Source organism: Oncorhynchus gorbuscha, linkage group LG14, assembly GCF_021184085.1.
Source record: "Oncorhynchus gorbuscha isolate QuinsamMale2020 ecotype Even-year linkage group LG14, OgorEven_v1.0, whole genome shotgun sequence".
Classification (NCBI taxonomy): domain Eukaryota; kingdom Metazoa; phylum Chordata; class Actinopteri; order Salmoniformes; family Salmonidae; genus Oncorhynchus; species Oncorhynchus gorbuscha.
Genome location: NC_060186.1, coordinates 64,447,912 through 64,466,014, shown reverse-complemented (window position 1 = coordinate 64,466,014; position 18,103 = coordinate 64,447,912). Strand labels below are relative to the sequence as shown.

At 53.6% G+C, this 18,103-nt stretch overlaps 1 protein-coding gene across 2 annotated transcripts in view; it reads right to left on the bottom strand.

Moving 5' to 3' along the window:
- LOC123995279 (1-phosphatidylinositol 4,5-bisphosphate phosphodiesterase beta-4-like) overlaps window positions 1-18,103 on the bottom strand; it is a 216,516-nt gene that overhangs the window by 87,328 nt on the left and 111,085 nt on the right. For both annotated transcript variants that reach the window (XM_046298780.1, XM_046298782.1), the window contains one exon: window positions 15,671-15,730. In XM_046298780.1, coding sequence (XP_046154736.1) covers window positions 15,671-15,730 — 60 coding nt within the window. The remainder of the gene's footprint in view (window positions 1-15,670; window positions 15,731-18,103) is intronic.

The window sequence follows — 18,103 nt, the reverse complement described above, 5'->3', positions numbered from 1 at the left end:
ACACTGTCCCACACCTAGAGCACCTTCCGTTCTGTCAACAACACACACCACACACTGTCCCACACCTAGAGCACCTTCCGTTCTGTCAACAACACACACCACACACTGTCCCACACCTGTCCCAGAGCACCTTCCGTTCTGTCAACAACACACACCACACACTGTCCCACACCTAGAGCACCTTCCGTTCTGTCAACAACACACACCACACACTGTCCCACACCTAGAGCACCTTCCGTTCTGTCAACAACACACACCACTGTCCCACACCTAGAGCACCTTCCGTTCTGTCAACAACACACACCACACACTGTCCCACACCTAGAGCACCTTCCGTTCTGTCAACAACACACACCACACACTGTCCCACACCTAGAGCACCTTCCGTTCTGTCAACAACACACACCACACACTGTCCCACACCTAGAGCACCTTCCGTTCTGTCAACAACACACACCACACACTGTCCCACACCTAGAGCACCTTCCGTTCTGTCAACAACACACACCACACACTGTCCCACACCTAGAGCACCTTCCGTTCTGTCAACAACACACACCACACACTGTCCCACACCTAGAGCACCTTCCGTTCTGTCAACAACACACACCACACACTGTCCCACACCTAGAGCACCTTCCGTTCTGTCAACAACACACACCACACACTGTCCCACACCTAGAGCACCTTCCGTTCTGTCAACAACACACACCACACACTGTCCCACACCTAGAGCACCTTCCGTTCTGTCAACAACACACACCACACACTGTCCCACACCTAGAGCACCTTCCGTTCTGTCAACAACACACACCACACACTGTCCCACACCTAGAGCACCTTCCGTTCTGTCAACAACACACACCACACACTGTCCCACACCTAGAGCACCTTCCGTTCTGTCAACAACACACACCACACACTGTCCCACACCTAGAGCACCTTCCGTTCTGTCAACAACACACACCACACACTGTCCACACCTAGAGCACCTTCCGTTCTGTCAACAACACACACCACACACTGTCCCACACCTAGAGCACCTTCCGTTCTGTCAACAACACACACCACACACTGTCCCACAGCTGTCAACAACACACACCACACACTGTCCCACACCTAGAGCACCTTCCGTTCTGTCAACAACACACACCACACACTGTCCCACACCTAGAGCACCTTCCGTTCTGTCAACAACACACACCACACACTGTCCCACACCTAGAGCACCTTCCGTTCTGTCAACAACACACACCACACACTGTCCCACACCTAGAGCACCTTCCGTTCTGTCAACAACACACACCACACACTGTCCCACACCTAGAGCACCTTCCGTTCTGTCAACAACACACACCACACACTGTCCCACACCTAGAGCACCTTCCGTTCTGTCAACAACACACACCACACACTGTCCCACACCTAGAGCACCTTCCGTTCTGTCAACAACACACACCACACACTGTCCCACACCTAGAGCACCTTCCGTTCTGTCAACAACACACACACACACTGTCCCACACCTAGAGCACCTTCCGTTCTGTCAACAACACCACACACTGTCCCACACCTAGAGCACCTTCCGTTCTGTCAACAACACACACCACACACTGTCCACACCTAGAGCACCTTCCGTTCTGTCAACAACACACACCACACACTGTCCCACACCTAGAGCACCTTCCGTTCTGTCAACAACACACACCACACACTGTCCCACACCTAGAGCACCTTCCGTTCTGTCAACAACACACACCACACACTGTCCCACACCTAGAGCACCTTCCGTTCTGTCAACAACACACACCACACACTTCTGTCAACAACACACCACTGTCCCACACCTTCCGTTCTGTCAACAGCACCTTCCGTTCTGTCAACAACACACACCACACACTGTCCCACACCTAGAGCACCTTCCGTTCTGTCAACAACACACACCACACACTGTCCCACACCTAGAGCACCTTCCGTTCTGTCAACAACACACACCACACACTGTCCCACACCTAGAGCACCTTCCGTTCTGTCAACAACACACACCACACACTGTCCCACACCTAGAGCACCTTCCGTTCTGTCAACAACACACACCACACACTGTCCCACACCTAGAGCACCTTCCGTTCTGTCAACAACACACACCACACACTGTCCCACACCTAGAGCACCTTCCGTTCTGTCAACAACACACACCACACACTGTCCCACACCTAGAGCACCTTCCGTTCTGTCAACAACACACACCACACACTGTCCCACACCTAGAGCACCTTCCGTTCTGTCAACAACACACACCACACACTGTCCCACACCTAGAGCACCTTCCGTTCTGTCAACAACACACACCACACACTGTCCCACACCTAGAGCACCTTCCGTTCTGTCAACAACACCTTCCGTTCTGTCAACACACACCACACACTGTCCCACACCTAGAGCACCTTCCGTTCTGTCAACAACACACACCACACACTGTCCCACACCTAGAGTTCTGTCACAACACACACCACACACTGTCCCACACCTAGTTCCGTTCTGTCAACAACACACACCACACACTGTCCCACACCTAGAGCACCTTCCGTTCTGTCAACAACACACACCACACACTGTCCCACACCTAGAGCACCTTCCGTTCTGTCAACAACACACACCACACACCTGTCCCTGTCACACCTAGAGCACCTTCCGTTCTGTCAACAACACACACCACACACTGTCCCACACCTAGAGCACCTTCCGTTCTGTCAACAACACACACCACACACTGTCCCACACCTAGAGCACCTTCCGTTCTGTCAACAACACACACCACACACTGTCCCACACCTAGAGCACCTTCCGTTCTGTCAACAACACACACCACACACTGTCCCACACCTAGAGCACCTTCCGTTCTGTCAACAACACACACCACACACTGTCCCACACCTAGAGCACCTTCCGTTCTGTCAACAACACACACCACACACTGTCCCACACCTAGAGCACCTTCCGTTCTGTCAACAACACACACCACACACTGTCCCACACCTAGAGCACCTTCCGTTCTGTCAACAACACACACCACACACTGTCCCACACCTAGAGCACCTTCCGTTCTGTCAACAACACACACCACACACTGTCCCACACCTAGAGCACCTTCCGTTCTGTCAACAACACACTGTCCCACACCTAGAGCACCTTCCGTTCTGTCAACAACACACACCACACACTGTCCCACACCTAGAGCACCTTCCGTTCTGTCAACAAGCACCTTCCGTTCTGTCACACACCACCACACACTGTCCCACACCTAGAGCACCTTCCGTTCTGTCAACAACACACACCACACACTGTCCCACACCTAGAGCACCTTCCGTTCTGTCAACAACACACACCACACACTGTCCCACACCTAGAGCACCTTCCGTTCTGTCAACAACACACACCACACACTGTCCCACACCTAGAGCACCTTCCGTTCTGTCAACAACACACACCACACACTGTCCCACACCTAGAGCACCTTCCGTTCTGTCAACAACACCTACACCTAGAGCACCTTCCGTTCTGTCAACAACACACACCACACACTGTCCCACACCTAGAGCACCTTCCGTTCTGTCAACAACACACACCACACACTGTCCCACACCTAGAGCACCTTCCGTTCTGTCAACAACACACACCACACACTGTCCCACACCTAGAGCACCTTCCGTTCTGTCAACAACACACACCACACACTGTCCCACACCTAGAGCACCTTCCGTTCTGTCAACAACACACACCACACACTGTCCCACACCTAGAGCACCTTCCGTTCTGTCAACAACACACACCACACACTGTCCCACACCTAGAGCACCTTCCGTTCTGTCAACAACACACACCACACACTGTCCCACACCTAGAGCACCTTCCGTTCTGTCAACAACACACACCACACACTGTCCCACACCTAGAGCACCTTCCGTTCTGTCAACAACACACACCACACACTGTCCCACACCTAGAGCACCTTCCGTTCTGTCAACAACACACACCACACACTGTCCCACACCTAGAGCACCTTCCGTTCTGTCAACAACACACACCACACACTGTCCCACACCTAGAGCACCTTCCGAGCACCTTCCCACACCTAGTTCTTCTGTCAACAACACACACCACACACTGTCCCACACCTAGAGCACCTTCCGTTCTGTCAACAACACACACCACACACTGTCCCACACCTAGAGCACCTTCCGTTCTGTCAACAACACACACCACACACTGTCCCACACCTAGAGCACCTTCCGTTCTGTCAACAACACACACCACACACTGTCCCACACCTAGAGCACCTTCCGTTCTGTCAACAACACACACCACACACTGTCCCACACCTAGAGCACCTTCCGTTCTGTCAACAACACACACCACACACTGTCCCACACCTAGAGCACCTTCCGTTCTGTCAACAACACACACCACACACTGTCCCACACCTAGAGCACCTTCCGTTCTGTCAACAACACACACCACACACTGTCCCACACCTAGAGCACCTTCCGTTCTGTCAACAACACACACCACACACTGTCCCACACCTAGAGCACCTTCCGTTCTGTCAACAACACACACCACACACTGTCCCACACCTAGAGCACCTTCCGTTCTGTCAACAACACACACCACACACTGTCCCACACCTAGAGCACCTTCCGTTCTGTCAACAACACACACCACACACTGTCCCACACCTAGAGCACCTTCCGTTCTGTCAACAACACACACCACACACTGTCCCACACCTAGAGCACCTTCCGTTCTGTCAACAACACACACACTGTCCCACACACACCTTCCGTCTGTCAACAACACACACCACACACTGTCCCACACCTAGAGCACCTTCCGTTCTGTCAACAACACACACCACACACTGTCCCACACCTAGAGCACCTTCCGTTCTGTCAACAACACACACCACACACTGTCCCACACCTAGAGCACCTTCCGTTCTGTCAACAACACACACCACACACTGTCCCACACCTAGAGCACCTTCCGTTCTGTCAACAACACACACCACACACTGTCCCACACCTAGAGCACCTTCCGTTCTGTCAACAACACACACCACACACTGTCCCACACCTAGAGCACCTTCCGTTCTGTCAACAACACACACCACACACTGTCCCACACCTAGAGCACCTTCCGTTCTGTCAACAACACACACCACACACTGTCCCACACCTAGAGCACCTTCCGTTCTGTCAACAACACACACCACACACTGTCCCACACCTAGAGCACCTTCCGTTCTGTCAACAACACACACCACACACACACCTTCCGTTCTGTCAACACACCTAGAGCACCTTCCGTTCTGTCAACAACACACACCACACACTGTCCCACACCTAGAGCTGTCAACAACACACACCACACACTGTCCCACACCTAGAGCACCTTCCGTTCTGTCAACAACACACACCACACACTGTCCCACACCTAGAGCACCTTCCGTTCTGTCAACAACACACACCACACACTGTCCCACACCTAGAGCACCTTCCGTTCTGTCAACAACACACACCACACACTGTCCCACACCTAGAGCACCTTCCGTTCTGTCAACAACACACACCACACACTGTCCCACACCTAGAGCACCTTCCGTTCTGTCAACAACACACACCACACACTGTCCCACACCTAGAGCACCTTCCGTTCTGTCAACAACACACACCACACACTGTCCCACACCTAGAGCACCTTCCGTTCTGTCAACAACACACACCACACACTGTCCCACACCTAGAGCACCTTCCGTTCTGTCAACAACACACACACACTGTCCACACACTGTCCCACACCTGTCTCAGAGCACCTTCCGTTCTGTCAACAACACACACCACACACTGTCCCACACCTAGAGCACCTTCCGTTCTGTCAACAACACACACCACACACTGTCCCACACCTAGAGCACCTTCCGTTCTGTCAACAACACACACACACTGTCCCACACACTGTCTGTCAACAACACCTAGAGCACCTTCCGTTCTGTCAACAACACACACCACACACTGTCCCACACCTAGAGCACCTTCCGTTCTGTCAACAACACACACCACACACTGTCCCACACCTAGAGCACCTTCCGTTCTGTCAACAACACACACCACACACTGTCCCACACCTAGAGCACCTTCCGTTCTGTCAACAACACACACCACACACTGTCCCACACCTAGAGCACCTTCCGTTCTGTCAACAACACACACCACACACTGTCCCACACCTAGAGCACCTTCCGTTCTGTCAACAACACACACCACACACTGTCCCACACCTAGAGCACCTTCCGTTCTGTCAACAACACACACCACACACTGTCCCACACCTAGAGCACCTTCCGTTCTGTCAACAACACACACCACACACTGTCCCACACCTAGAGCACCTTCCGTTCTGTCAACAACACACACCACACACTGTCCCACACCTAGAGCACCTTCTGTCAACAACACACCACCACACACTGTTCTGTCAACAACACACACCACACACTGTCCCACACCTAGAGCACCTTCCGTTCTGTCAACAACACACACCACACACTGTCCCACACCTAGAGCACCTTCCGTTCTGTCAACAACACACACCACACACTGTCCCACACCTAGAGCACCTTCCGTTCTGTCAACAACACACACCACACACTGTCCCACACCTAGAGCACCTTCCGTTCTGTCAACAACACACACCACACACTGTCCCACACCTAGAGCACCTTCCGTTCTGTCAACAACACACACCACACACTGTCCCACACCTAGAGCACCTTCCGTTCTGTCAACAACACACACCACACACTGTCCCACACCTAGAGCACCTTCCGTTCTGTCAACAACACACACCACACACTGTCCCACACCTAGAGCACCTTCCGTTGTCACCTTCCCACACCTAGAGTTCTGTCAACAACACACACCACACACTGTCCCACACCTAGAGCACCTTCCGTTCTGTCAACAACACACACCACACACTGTCCCACACCTAGAGCACCTTCCGTTCTGTCAACAACACACACACACACTGTCCCACACTGAGCACCTCCCACAACCTGTCCCAGAGCACCTTCCGTTCTGTCAACAACACACACCACACACTGTCCCACACCTAGAGCACCTTCCGTTCTGTCAACAACACACACCACACACTGTCCCACACCTAGAGCACCTTCCGTTCTGTCACACCACACACCACACACTGTCCCACACCTAGAGCACCTTCCGTTCTGTCAACAACACACACCACACACTGTCCCACACCTAGAGCACCTTCCGTTCTGTCAACAACACACACCACACACTGTCCCACACCTAGAGCACCTTCCGTTCTGTCAACAACACACACCACACACTGTCCCACACCTAGAGCACCTTCCGTTCTGTCAACAACACACACCACACACTGTCCCACACCTAGAGCACCTTCCGTTCTGTCAACAACACACACCACACACTGTCCCACACCTAGAGCACCTTCCGTTCTGTCAACAACACACACCACACACTGTCCCACACCTAGAGCACCTTCCGTTCTGTCAACAACACACACCACACACTGTCCCACACCTAGAGCACCTTCCGTTCTGTCAACAACACACACCACACACTGTCCCACACCTAGAGCACCTTCCGTTCTGTCAACAACACACACCACACACTGTCCCACACCTAGAGCACCTTCCGTTCTGTCAACAACACACACCACACACTGTCCCACACCTAGAGCACCTTCCGTTCTGTCAACAACACACACCACACACTGTCCCACACCTAGCACCTTCCGTTCTGTCAACAACACACACCACACACTGTCCCACACCTAGAGCACCTTCCGTTCTGTCAACAACACACACCACACACTGTCTCACACCTAGAGCACCTTCCGTTCTGTCAACAACACACACACACACACTGTCCCACACCTAGAGCACCTTCCGTTCTGTCAACAACACACACCACACACTGTCCCACACCTAGAGCACCTTCCGTTCTGTCAACAACACACTGTCCCACACACCTTCCGTTCTGTCAACACACACACCACACACTGTCCCACACCTAGAGCACCTTCCGTTCTGTCAACAACACACACCACACACTGTCCCACACCTAGAGCACCTTCCGTTCTGTCAACAACACACACCACACACTGTCTCACACCTAGAGCACCTTCCGTTCTGTCAACAACACACACCACACACTGTCCCACACCTAGAGCACCTTCCGTTCTGTCAACAACACACACCACACACTGTCCCACACCTAGAGCACCTTCCGTTCTGTCAACAACACACACCACACACTGTCCCACACCTAGAGCACCTTCCGTTCTGTCAACAACACACACCACACACTGTCCCACACCTAGAGCACCTTCCGTTCTGTCAACAACACACACCACACACACCTAGAGCACCTTCCGTTCTGTCAACACCTACACCTAGAGCACCTTCCGTTCTGTCAACAACACACACCACACACTGTCCCACACCTAGAGCACCTTCCGTTCTGTCAACAACACACACCACACACTGTCCCACACCTAGAGCACCTTCCGTTCTGTCAACAACACACACCACACACTGTCTCACACCTAGAGCACCTTCCGTTCTGTCAACAACAACACACACCACACACTGTCCCACACCTAGAGCACCTTCCGTTCTGTCAACAACACACACCACACACACTGTCCCACACCTAGAGCACCTTCCGTTCTGTCAACAACCTGTCCCACACCTAGAGCACCTTCCGTTCTGTCAACAACACACACCACACACTGTCCCACACCTAGAGCACCTTCCGTTCTGTCAACAACACACACCACACACTGTCCCACACCTAGAGCACCTTCCGTTCTGTCAACAACACACACCACACACTGTCCCACACCTAGAGCACCTTCCGTTCTGTCAACAACACACACCACACACTGTCTCACACCTAGAGCACCTTCCGTTCTGTCAACAACACACACCACACACTGTCCCACACCTAGAGCACCTTCCGTTCTGTCAACAACACACACCACACACTGTCCCACACCTAGAGCACCTTCCGTTCTGTCAACAACACACACCACACACTGTCCCACACCTAGAGCACCTTCCGTTCTGTCAACAACACACACCACACACTGTCCCACACCTAGAGCACCTTCCGTTCTGTCAACAACACTAGAGCACCTTCCGTTCTGTCAACAACACACACACACCACACACTGTCTCACACCTAGAGCACCTTCCGTTCTGTCAACAACACACACCACACACTGTCTCACACCTAGAGCACCTTCCGTTCTGTCAACAACACACACACACTGTCCACACCTAGAGGCACCTCTCAACACCTGTCTCAGAGCACCTTCCGTTCTGTTCAACACACACCACACACTGTCTCACACCTAACACACACACACCACACACTGTCCCACACCTAGAGCACCTTCCGTTCTGTCAACAACACACACCGTGTGATTTATTCAAGATGTTTGAGTATTTGTTCGGAGCTGTGCAAAGGGTTTATTCTCAGACGTTTCAGAGAAGGACACCTGAATTATAGTCAGGCATCTGTACATGAACTCCCTCAGGACCCTGGGTCCTTCCATAATTCATGTTGCCCACTTGATGCCAAATATTACACTACAGCAGGATACGACCACGGAATTACTGAGGCAGTCAATATTTAATGGAGGGAATAGCTGTGTGTGTGTGTGTGTGTGTGTGTGTGTGTGTGTGTGTGTGTGTGTGTGTGTGTGTGTGTGTGTGTGTGTGTGTGTGTGTGTGTGTGTGTGTGTGTGTGTGTGTGTGTGTGTGTGTGTGTGTGTGTGTGTGTGTTCCTGTGTTCAGCCCTGATGTTCATGAAAAGAATACTCTGTGGTTAATGTTGGCTCTATCTTCAACAAATCCTTTCTGGTTAAAGAAAGCAGAGAGGTCTTTCAGCAAAACATAACAGCCTAGACATTGACATACACAGCTGTCAATCCAAGAGTACTGAATAGCGTTTTGTCTGTTGGAAATCATTTTTCTATCGAGTCAACTAAGTATATTCTAGAGGAATTGTTACAGTATCCCTCCCAGGTAAGAAACATCATCCAAGGTCAAATAACAGGATACAGAAACCTGGAGGGTTATAACGATTAAACTATTCAATATTTAATGTTGCTGAATGTAGATGTACTTGGTCTAGGATCTGAAGGGCAACGAGCAGCAGTATCCTATATTTCACCAACATTTCCTTTAGCATTCACTACCACTACTGATCAATAGCGTATTAACGGTGGTGGGAACAGACTAATTCTGTCCTGTTCGCTCTGTTCTGTTGCCTTGGCCACTTCAAGTACCGCTGCCCTTAGTGATGTCACCGTCACCCCAATTATGACTTGGCCCTCAGGCTGGAATGGGGTCGTAAGGTCGAGGAGATGGAGAGAAAGACGGAGAGGTAGAGAGTAAAAAAAGAGCGGGTGGGAAGGAATGAAGGTTGTTTGAAAGAGGGATAGAGGGAGGGAGGGTGGGATAGAGGGAGGGAGGGTGGGATAGAGGGAGGGAGGGTGGGATAGAGGGAGGGAGGGTGGGATAGAGGGAGGGAGGGTGGGATAGAAGGGAGGGAGGGTGGGATAGAGGGAGGGAGGGATAGAGGGAGGGAGGGAGGGTGGGATAGAGGGAGGGAGGGTGGGATAGAGGGAGGGAGGGATAGAGGGAGGGAGGGAGGGATAGAGGGAGGGAGGGATGGTGGGATAGAGGGAGGGAGGGATGGTGGGATAGAGGGAGGGAGGGTGGGATAGAGGGAGGGAGGGTGGGATAGAGGGAGGGAGGGTGGGATAGAGGGACGGAGGGTGGGATAGAGGGACGGAGGGTGGGATAGAGGGAGGGAGGGTGGGATAGAGGGAGGGAGGGATAGAGGGAGGGAGGGATAGAGGGAGGGAGGGTGGGATAGAGGGAGGGAGGGTGGGATAGAGGGAGGGAGGGAGGGTGGGATAGAGGGAGGGAGGGGAGGGTGGGATAGAGGGAGGGATAGAGGGAGGGAGGGAGGGATAGAGGGAGGGAGGGTGGGATAGAGGGAGGGAGGGATAGAGGGAGGGAGGGTGGGATAGAGGGAGGGAGGGATAGAGGAGAGGGAGGGAGGGTGGGATAGAGGGAGGGAGGGATAGAGGAGGGAGGGTGGGATAGAGGGGAGGGAGGGTGGGATAGAGGGACGGATAGAGGGAGGGAGGGAGGGTGGGATAGAGGGAGGGAGGGTGGGATAGAGGGAGGGAGGGTGGGATAGAGGGGAGGGGAGGGAGGGATAGAGGGAGGGAGGGTGGGATAGAGGGAGGGTGGGTGGGATAGAGGGAGGGAGGGTGGGATAGAGGGGGTGGGAGGGATAGAGGGAGGGAGGGATGGTGGGATAGAGGGAGGGAGGGTGGGATAGAGGGAGGGAGGGTGGGATAGAGGGAGGGAGGGTGGGATAGAGGGAGGGAGGGAGGGATAGAGGGAGGGATAGAGGGAGGAGGGATAGAGGGAGGGAGGGAGGGATAGAGGGGGAGGGGAGGGTGGGATAGAGGGAGGGAGGGTGGGATAGAGGGAGGGAGGGATAGAGGGAGGGAGGGTGGGATAGAGGGAGGGAGGGTGGGATAGAGGGAGGGAGGGTGGGATAGAGGGAGGGAGGGATAGAGGGAGGGAGGGTGGGATAGAGGGAGGGAGGGTGGGATAGAGGGGGAGGGAGGGTGGGATAGAGGGGGGAGGGAGGGTGGGATAGAGGGAGGGAGGGATAGAGGGAGGGAGGGTGGGATAGAGGGAGGGAGGGAGGGATAGAGGAGGGAGGGATAGAGGGAGGGAGGGTGGGATAGAGGGAGGGAGGGTGGGATAGAGGGAGGGAGGGTGGGATAGAGGGAGGGATGGTGGGATAGAGGGAGGGAGGGTGGGATAGAGGGAGGGAGGGAGGGATGGTGGGATAGAGGGAGGGATGGTGGGATAGAGGGAGGGAGGGTGGGATAGAGGGAGGGAGGGAGGGATAGAGGGAGGGATAGAGGGAGGGATAGAGGGTGGGATAGAGGGAGGGAGGGATAGAGGGAGGGAGGGATAGAGGGAGGGAGGGAGGGTGGGATAGGGGAGGGAGGGTGGGATAGAGGGAGGGAAGGAGGGTGGGATAGAGGGAGGGAGGGTGGGATAGAGGGGGGAGGGATAGAGGGAGGAGGGTGGGATAGAGGGAGGGAGGGATGGGAGGGAGGGTGGGATAGAGGGACGGAGGGTGGGATAGAGGGAGGGAGGGTGGGATAGAGGGAGGGAGGGTGGGATAGAGGGAGGGACGGATAGAGGGAGGGAGGGATAGAGGGAGGGAGGGTGGGATAGAGGGGAGGGAGGAGGGATAGAGGGAGGGAGGGTGGGATAGAGGAGGGAGGGAGGGATAGAGGGAGGGAGGGTGGGATAGAGGGAGGGAGGGTGGGATAGAGGGAGGGAGGGTGGGATAGAGGGAGGGAGGGATAGAGGGAGGGAGGGAGGGTGGGATAGAGGAGAGGGAGGTGGGATAGAGGGAGGGACGGAGGGATAGAGGGAGGGTGGGATAGAGGGAGGGTGGGATAGAGGAGGGAGGGAGGGATAGAGGGAGGGATAGAGGAGGAGGGATAGAGGGAGGGAGGGATAGAGGGAGGGATAGAGGGAGGGATAGAGGAGGGGGATAGAGGGAGGGAGGGATAGAGGGAGGGAGGGATAGAGGGAGGGAGGGATAGAGGAGGGAGGGAGGGATAGAGGGAGGGAGGGATAGAGGGAGGGAGGGTGGGATAGGGGGGAGGGAGGGATAGAGGGAGGGAGGGTGGGATAGAGGGAGGGAGGGTGGGATAGAGGGAGGGAGGGATAGAGGGAGGGAGGGTGGGATAGAGGGAGGGTGGGATAGAGGGAGGGAGGGTGGGATAGAGGGAGGGAGGGTGGGATAGAGGGAGGGAGGGTGGGATAGAGGGGAGGGAGGGAGGGATAGAGGGAGGGAGGGATAGAGGGAGGGAGGGATAGAGGGAGGGATAGAGGGAGGGAGGGTGGGATAGAGGGAGGGAGGGATAGAGGGAGGGATAGAGGGAGGGAGGGTGGGATAGAGGGAGGGAGGGTGGGATAGAGGGAGGGAGGGTGGGATAGAGGGAGGGAGGGTGGGATAGAGGGTGGGAGGGAGGGGTGGGATAGAGGGAGGGAGGGTGGGATAGAGGGAGGGAGGGTGGGATAGAGGGAGGGAGGGATAGAGGGAGGGACGGAGGGATAGAGGGAGGGAGGGTGGGATAGAGGGAGGGACGGAGGGATAGAGGGAGGGAGGGTGGGATAGAGGGAGGGAGGGATAGAGGGAGGGAGGGAGGGATAGAGGGAGGGAGGGAGTGGGATAGAGGAGGGAGGGTGGGATAGAGGGGAGGGAGGGTGGGATAGAGGGAGGGACGGGAGGGATAGAGGGAGGGAGGGAGGGATAGAGGGAGGGAGGGTGGGATAGAGGGAGGGAGGGTGGGATAGAGGGAGGGAGGGTGGGATAGAGGGAGGGAGGGTGGGATAGAGGAGGGAGGGGTGGGATAGAGGGAGGGAGGGATAGAGGGAGGGGAGGGAGGGATAGAGGGAGGGAGGGTGGGATAGAGGGAGGGAGGGATAGAGGGAGGGTGGGATAGAGGGAGGGAGGGTGGGATAGAGGGAGGGAGGGTGGGTGGGATAGAGGGGGAGGGTGGGATAGAGGGAGGGAGGGTGGGATAGAGGGAGGGAGGGTGGGATAGAGGGAGGGAGGGTGGGATAGAGGGTGGGAGGGTGGGATAGAGGGAGGGAGGGTGGGATAGAGGGTGGGATAGAGGGAGGGATAGAGGGAGGGAGGGATAGAGGGACGGAGGGTGGGATAGAGAGGACGGAGGGTGGGATAGAGGGAGCGAGGGTGGGATAGAGGGAGGGTGGGATAGAGGGGGAGGGAGGGATAGAGGGAGGATAGAGGGAGGGATAGAGGGAGGGAGGGTGGGATAGAGGAGGGAGGGTGGGATAGAGGGAGGGTGGGATAGAGGGAGGGGAGGGAGGGATAGAGGGAGGGAGGGAGGGATAGAGGGAGGGAGGGAGGGATAGAGGGAGGGAGGGTGGGATAGAGGGAGGGAGGGAGGGAGGGATAGAGGGAGGGAGGGTGGGATAGAGGGAGGGAGGGTGGGATAGAGGGAGGGAGGGTGGGAGGGAGGGTGGGATAGAGGGACGGAGGGTGGGATAGAGGGAGGGAGGGTGGGATAGAGGGAGGGAGGGATAGAGGGAGGGAGGGTGGGATAGAGGGAGGGAGGGAGGGATAGAGGGAGGGAGGGTGGGATAGAGGAGGGAGGGAGGGAGGGAGGGAGGGATAGAGGGAGGGAGGGTGGGATAGAGGGAGGGAGGGTGGGATAGAGGGAGGGACGGAGGGATAGAGGGAGGGAGGGTGGGATAGAGGGAGGGAGGGATAGAGGGAGGGAGGGAGGGTGGGATAGAGGGAGGGAGGGTGGGATAGAGGGAGGGAGGGTGGGATAGAGGGAGGGTGGGATAGAGGGAGGGAGGGTGGGATAGAGGGAGGGACGGAGGGATAGAGGGAGGGAGGGAGGGAGGGATAGAGGGAGGGAGGGTGGGATAGAGGGAGGGAGGGTGGGATAGAGGAGGGATAGAGGGAGGGATAGAGGGAGGGTGGGATAGAGGGAGGGAGGGTGGGATAGAGGGAGGGAGGGTGGGATAGAGGGAGGGAGGGAGGGATAGAGGGAGGGAGGGATAGAGGGGGAGGGTGGGATAGAGGGAGGGAGGGTGGGATAGAGGGAGGGAGGGATAGAGGGAGGGAGGGAGGGATAGAGGGAGGGAGGGTGGGATAGAGGGAGGGAGGGATAGAGGGAGGGAGGGTGGGATAGAGGGAGGGAGGGAAGGTGGGATAGAGAGAGGGAGGGTGGGATAGAGGGAGGGAGGGTGGGATAGAGGGAGGGAGGGTGGGATAGAGGGTGGGATAGAGGAGGGATAGAGGGAGGGAGGGATAGAGAGGGGAGGGAGGGATAGAGGACGGAGGGTGGGATAGAGGGACGGAGGGTGGGATAGAGGGAGCGAGGGTGGGATAGAGGGAGCGAGGGTGGGATAGAGGAGCGAGGGTGGGATAGAGGGAGCGAGGGTGGGATAGAGGGAGCGAGGGTGGGATAGAGGGAGGAGGGTGGGATAGAGGGAGCGAGGGTGGGATAGAGGGAGCGAGGGTGGGATAGAGGGAGGGAGGGATAGAGGGAGGGAGGCAGGATGGGATAGAGGGAGGGAGGGATAGAGGGAGGGAGGGATAGAGGGAGGGATAGAGGGAGGGATAGAGGGAGGGAGGGATAGAGGGAGGGAGGGATAGAGGGAGGGAGGGATAGAGGGAGGGATAGAGGGAGGGAGGGATAGAGGGAGGGATAGAGGGAGGGATAGAGGGAGGGATAGAGGGAGGGATAGAGGGAGGGATAGAGGGAGGGATAGAGGCAGGATGGGAGGCAGGATGGGATAGAGGGAGGCAGGATGGGATAGAGGGAGGGAGGCAGGATGGGATAGAGGGAGGGAGGCAGGATGGGATAGAGGGAGGGAGGGATAGAGGGAGGGAGGGATAGAGGGGGAGGGATAGAGGGAGGGATAGAAAGGGGTGAAATTGTGTTTCCATAATCTCACCCTTGGAACAGCTCCGACTCGAATACTGTTGATCAGAGAACATTCTAGAACCTGGCCCTCCTGTAGAGAGAGAAACAGATGGGGAGAGAGAGAGAAACAGATGGAGAGAGAGAGAGAGAGAGAGAGAGAGAGAGAGAGAGAGAGAGAGAGAAGATGAGAGAGAGAAGAGAGGCGGTGAGAGAGAGAAGAGAGGCGGAGAGAGAGAGAGAGAGAGAGAGAGAGAGAGAGAGAGAGAGAGAGAGAGAGAGAGAGAGAGAGAGAGAGAGAGAGAGAGAAGAGAGGCGGTGAGAGAGAGAGAGAGAGAGAGAGAAGAGAGGCGGTGAGAGAGAGAGAGAGAAAAGAGGCGGTGAGAGAGAGAGAGAGAAGAGAGGAGGTGAGAGAGAGAGAGAGGGAGAGAGAGAGAAAAGAGAGATCTCGTCAATGCCAAATAAAACAGACATACTGCGACCCCACCTCCCCTAGCTTTGTCTGATTACTGTAGCAACCTAACTGTCACTTCCAGAAGTCCCATAGACATTTTGTCTACAGCTAGTGACAAGACATGTCTGTTCTCAAGGACACACCCCACGTAGCATGGATAAATACAGTACCTTAGAGAGATACAGTAATATTATACATTGCTATCCTCTTACACAACGGCTAAATCACAATGGTGTGATGGATAACAATGGGCTTCCTCTCCAACCAGCATTACCTTAAACCATCAGTAGCCAACCCTCCTAATTGGAAGACTCAGGTGTGCTAGAGCAGGGCTAGAACAAAAGCCTGCACACCCAGTATCTAACTCACCAGGAGTAGGGTATAGGCTACCACTGCCTTATAAGTGGTGATAAATGCTGTAGTTAACGAGGATAACTGTTAGTGAGGATATGGGCCTATATCTCCTCTATAGTTAGGGTTCATTTCACACAGCCCTCTCAATGGCTCCATTCTATACCACTGTCTTTCTTTATCTCTCTGAATAAACTCCATTCTATACCACTGTCTTTCTTTATCTCTCTGAATAAACTCCATTCTATACCACTGTCTTTCTTTCTCTCTCTGAATAAACTCCATTCTATACCACTGTCTTTCTTTCTCTCTCTGAATAAACTCCATTCTATACCACTGTCTTTCTTTCTCTCTCTGAATAAACTCCATTCTATACCACTGTCTTTCTCTCTGAATGAACTCCATTCTATACCACTGTCTTTCTCTCTCTGAATAAACTCCATTCTATACCACTGTCTTTCTCTCTCTGAATAAACTCCATTCTATTCCACTGTCTCTTTCTCTCTGAATAAACTCCATTCTATACTACTGTCTTTCTCTCTCTGAATAAACTCCATTCTATTCCACGGTCTTTCTTTCTTTCTCTGAATAAACTCCATTCTATATCCCACTTTCTTTCTTTCTCTCTGAATAAACTCCATTCTATTCCACTGTCTTTCTTTCTCTCTGAATAAACTCCATTCTATTCCACTTTCTTTCTTTCTCTGAATAAACTCCATTCTATTCCACTTTCTTTCTTTCTTTCTCTCTGAATAAACTCTATTCTATTCCACTGTCTTTCTCTCTCTGAATAAACTCCATTCTATTCCACTTTCTTTCTTTCTCTGAATAAACTCCATTCTATTCCACTTTCTTTCTTTCTTTCTCTCTGAAGAAACTCCATTCTATACTACTGTCTTTCTCTCTCTGAATAAACTCCATTCTATTCCACGGTCTTTCTTTCTCTCTGAATAAACTCCATTCTATATTCCACTTTCTTTCTTTCTCTCTGAATAACCTCCATTCTATACCACTGTCTTTCTCTCTGAATAAACTCCATTCTATACCACTGTCTTTCTCTCTGAATAAACTCCATTCTATTCCACTGTCTTTCTTTTTCTGAATAAACTCCATTCTATTCCACTGTCTTTCTCTCTGAACAAACTCCATTCTATTCCACGTCTTTCTCTCTCTGAATAAACTCCATTCTATTCCACTGTCTTTCTTTTTCTGAATAAACTCCATTCTATACCACTGTCTTTCTCTCTGAATAAACTCCATTCTATTCCACTTTCTTTCTCTCTCTCTGAATAAACTCCATTCTATATTCCACTTTCTTTCTTTCTCTCTGAATAAACTCCATTCTATTCCACTGTCTTTCTTTCTCTCTGAATAAACTCCATTCTATTTCACTGTCTTTCTCTCTCTGAATAAACTCCATTCTATTCCACTTTCTTTCTCTCTCTCTGAATAAACTCCATTCTATTCCACTGTCTTTCTCTCTGAATAAACTCCATTCTATTCCACTGTCTTTCTTTGTCTCTCTGAATAAACTCCATTCTATTCCACTTTCTTTCTCTCTCTCTGAATAAACTCCATTCTATTCCACTTTCTTTCTTTCTCTCTGAATAAACTCCATTCTATTCCACTTTCTTTCTTTCTCTCTGAATAAACTCCATTCTA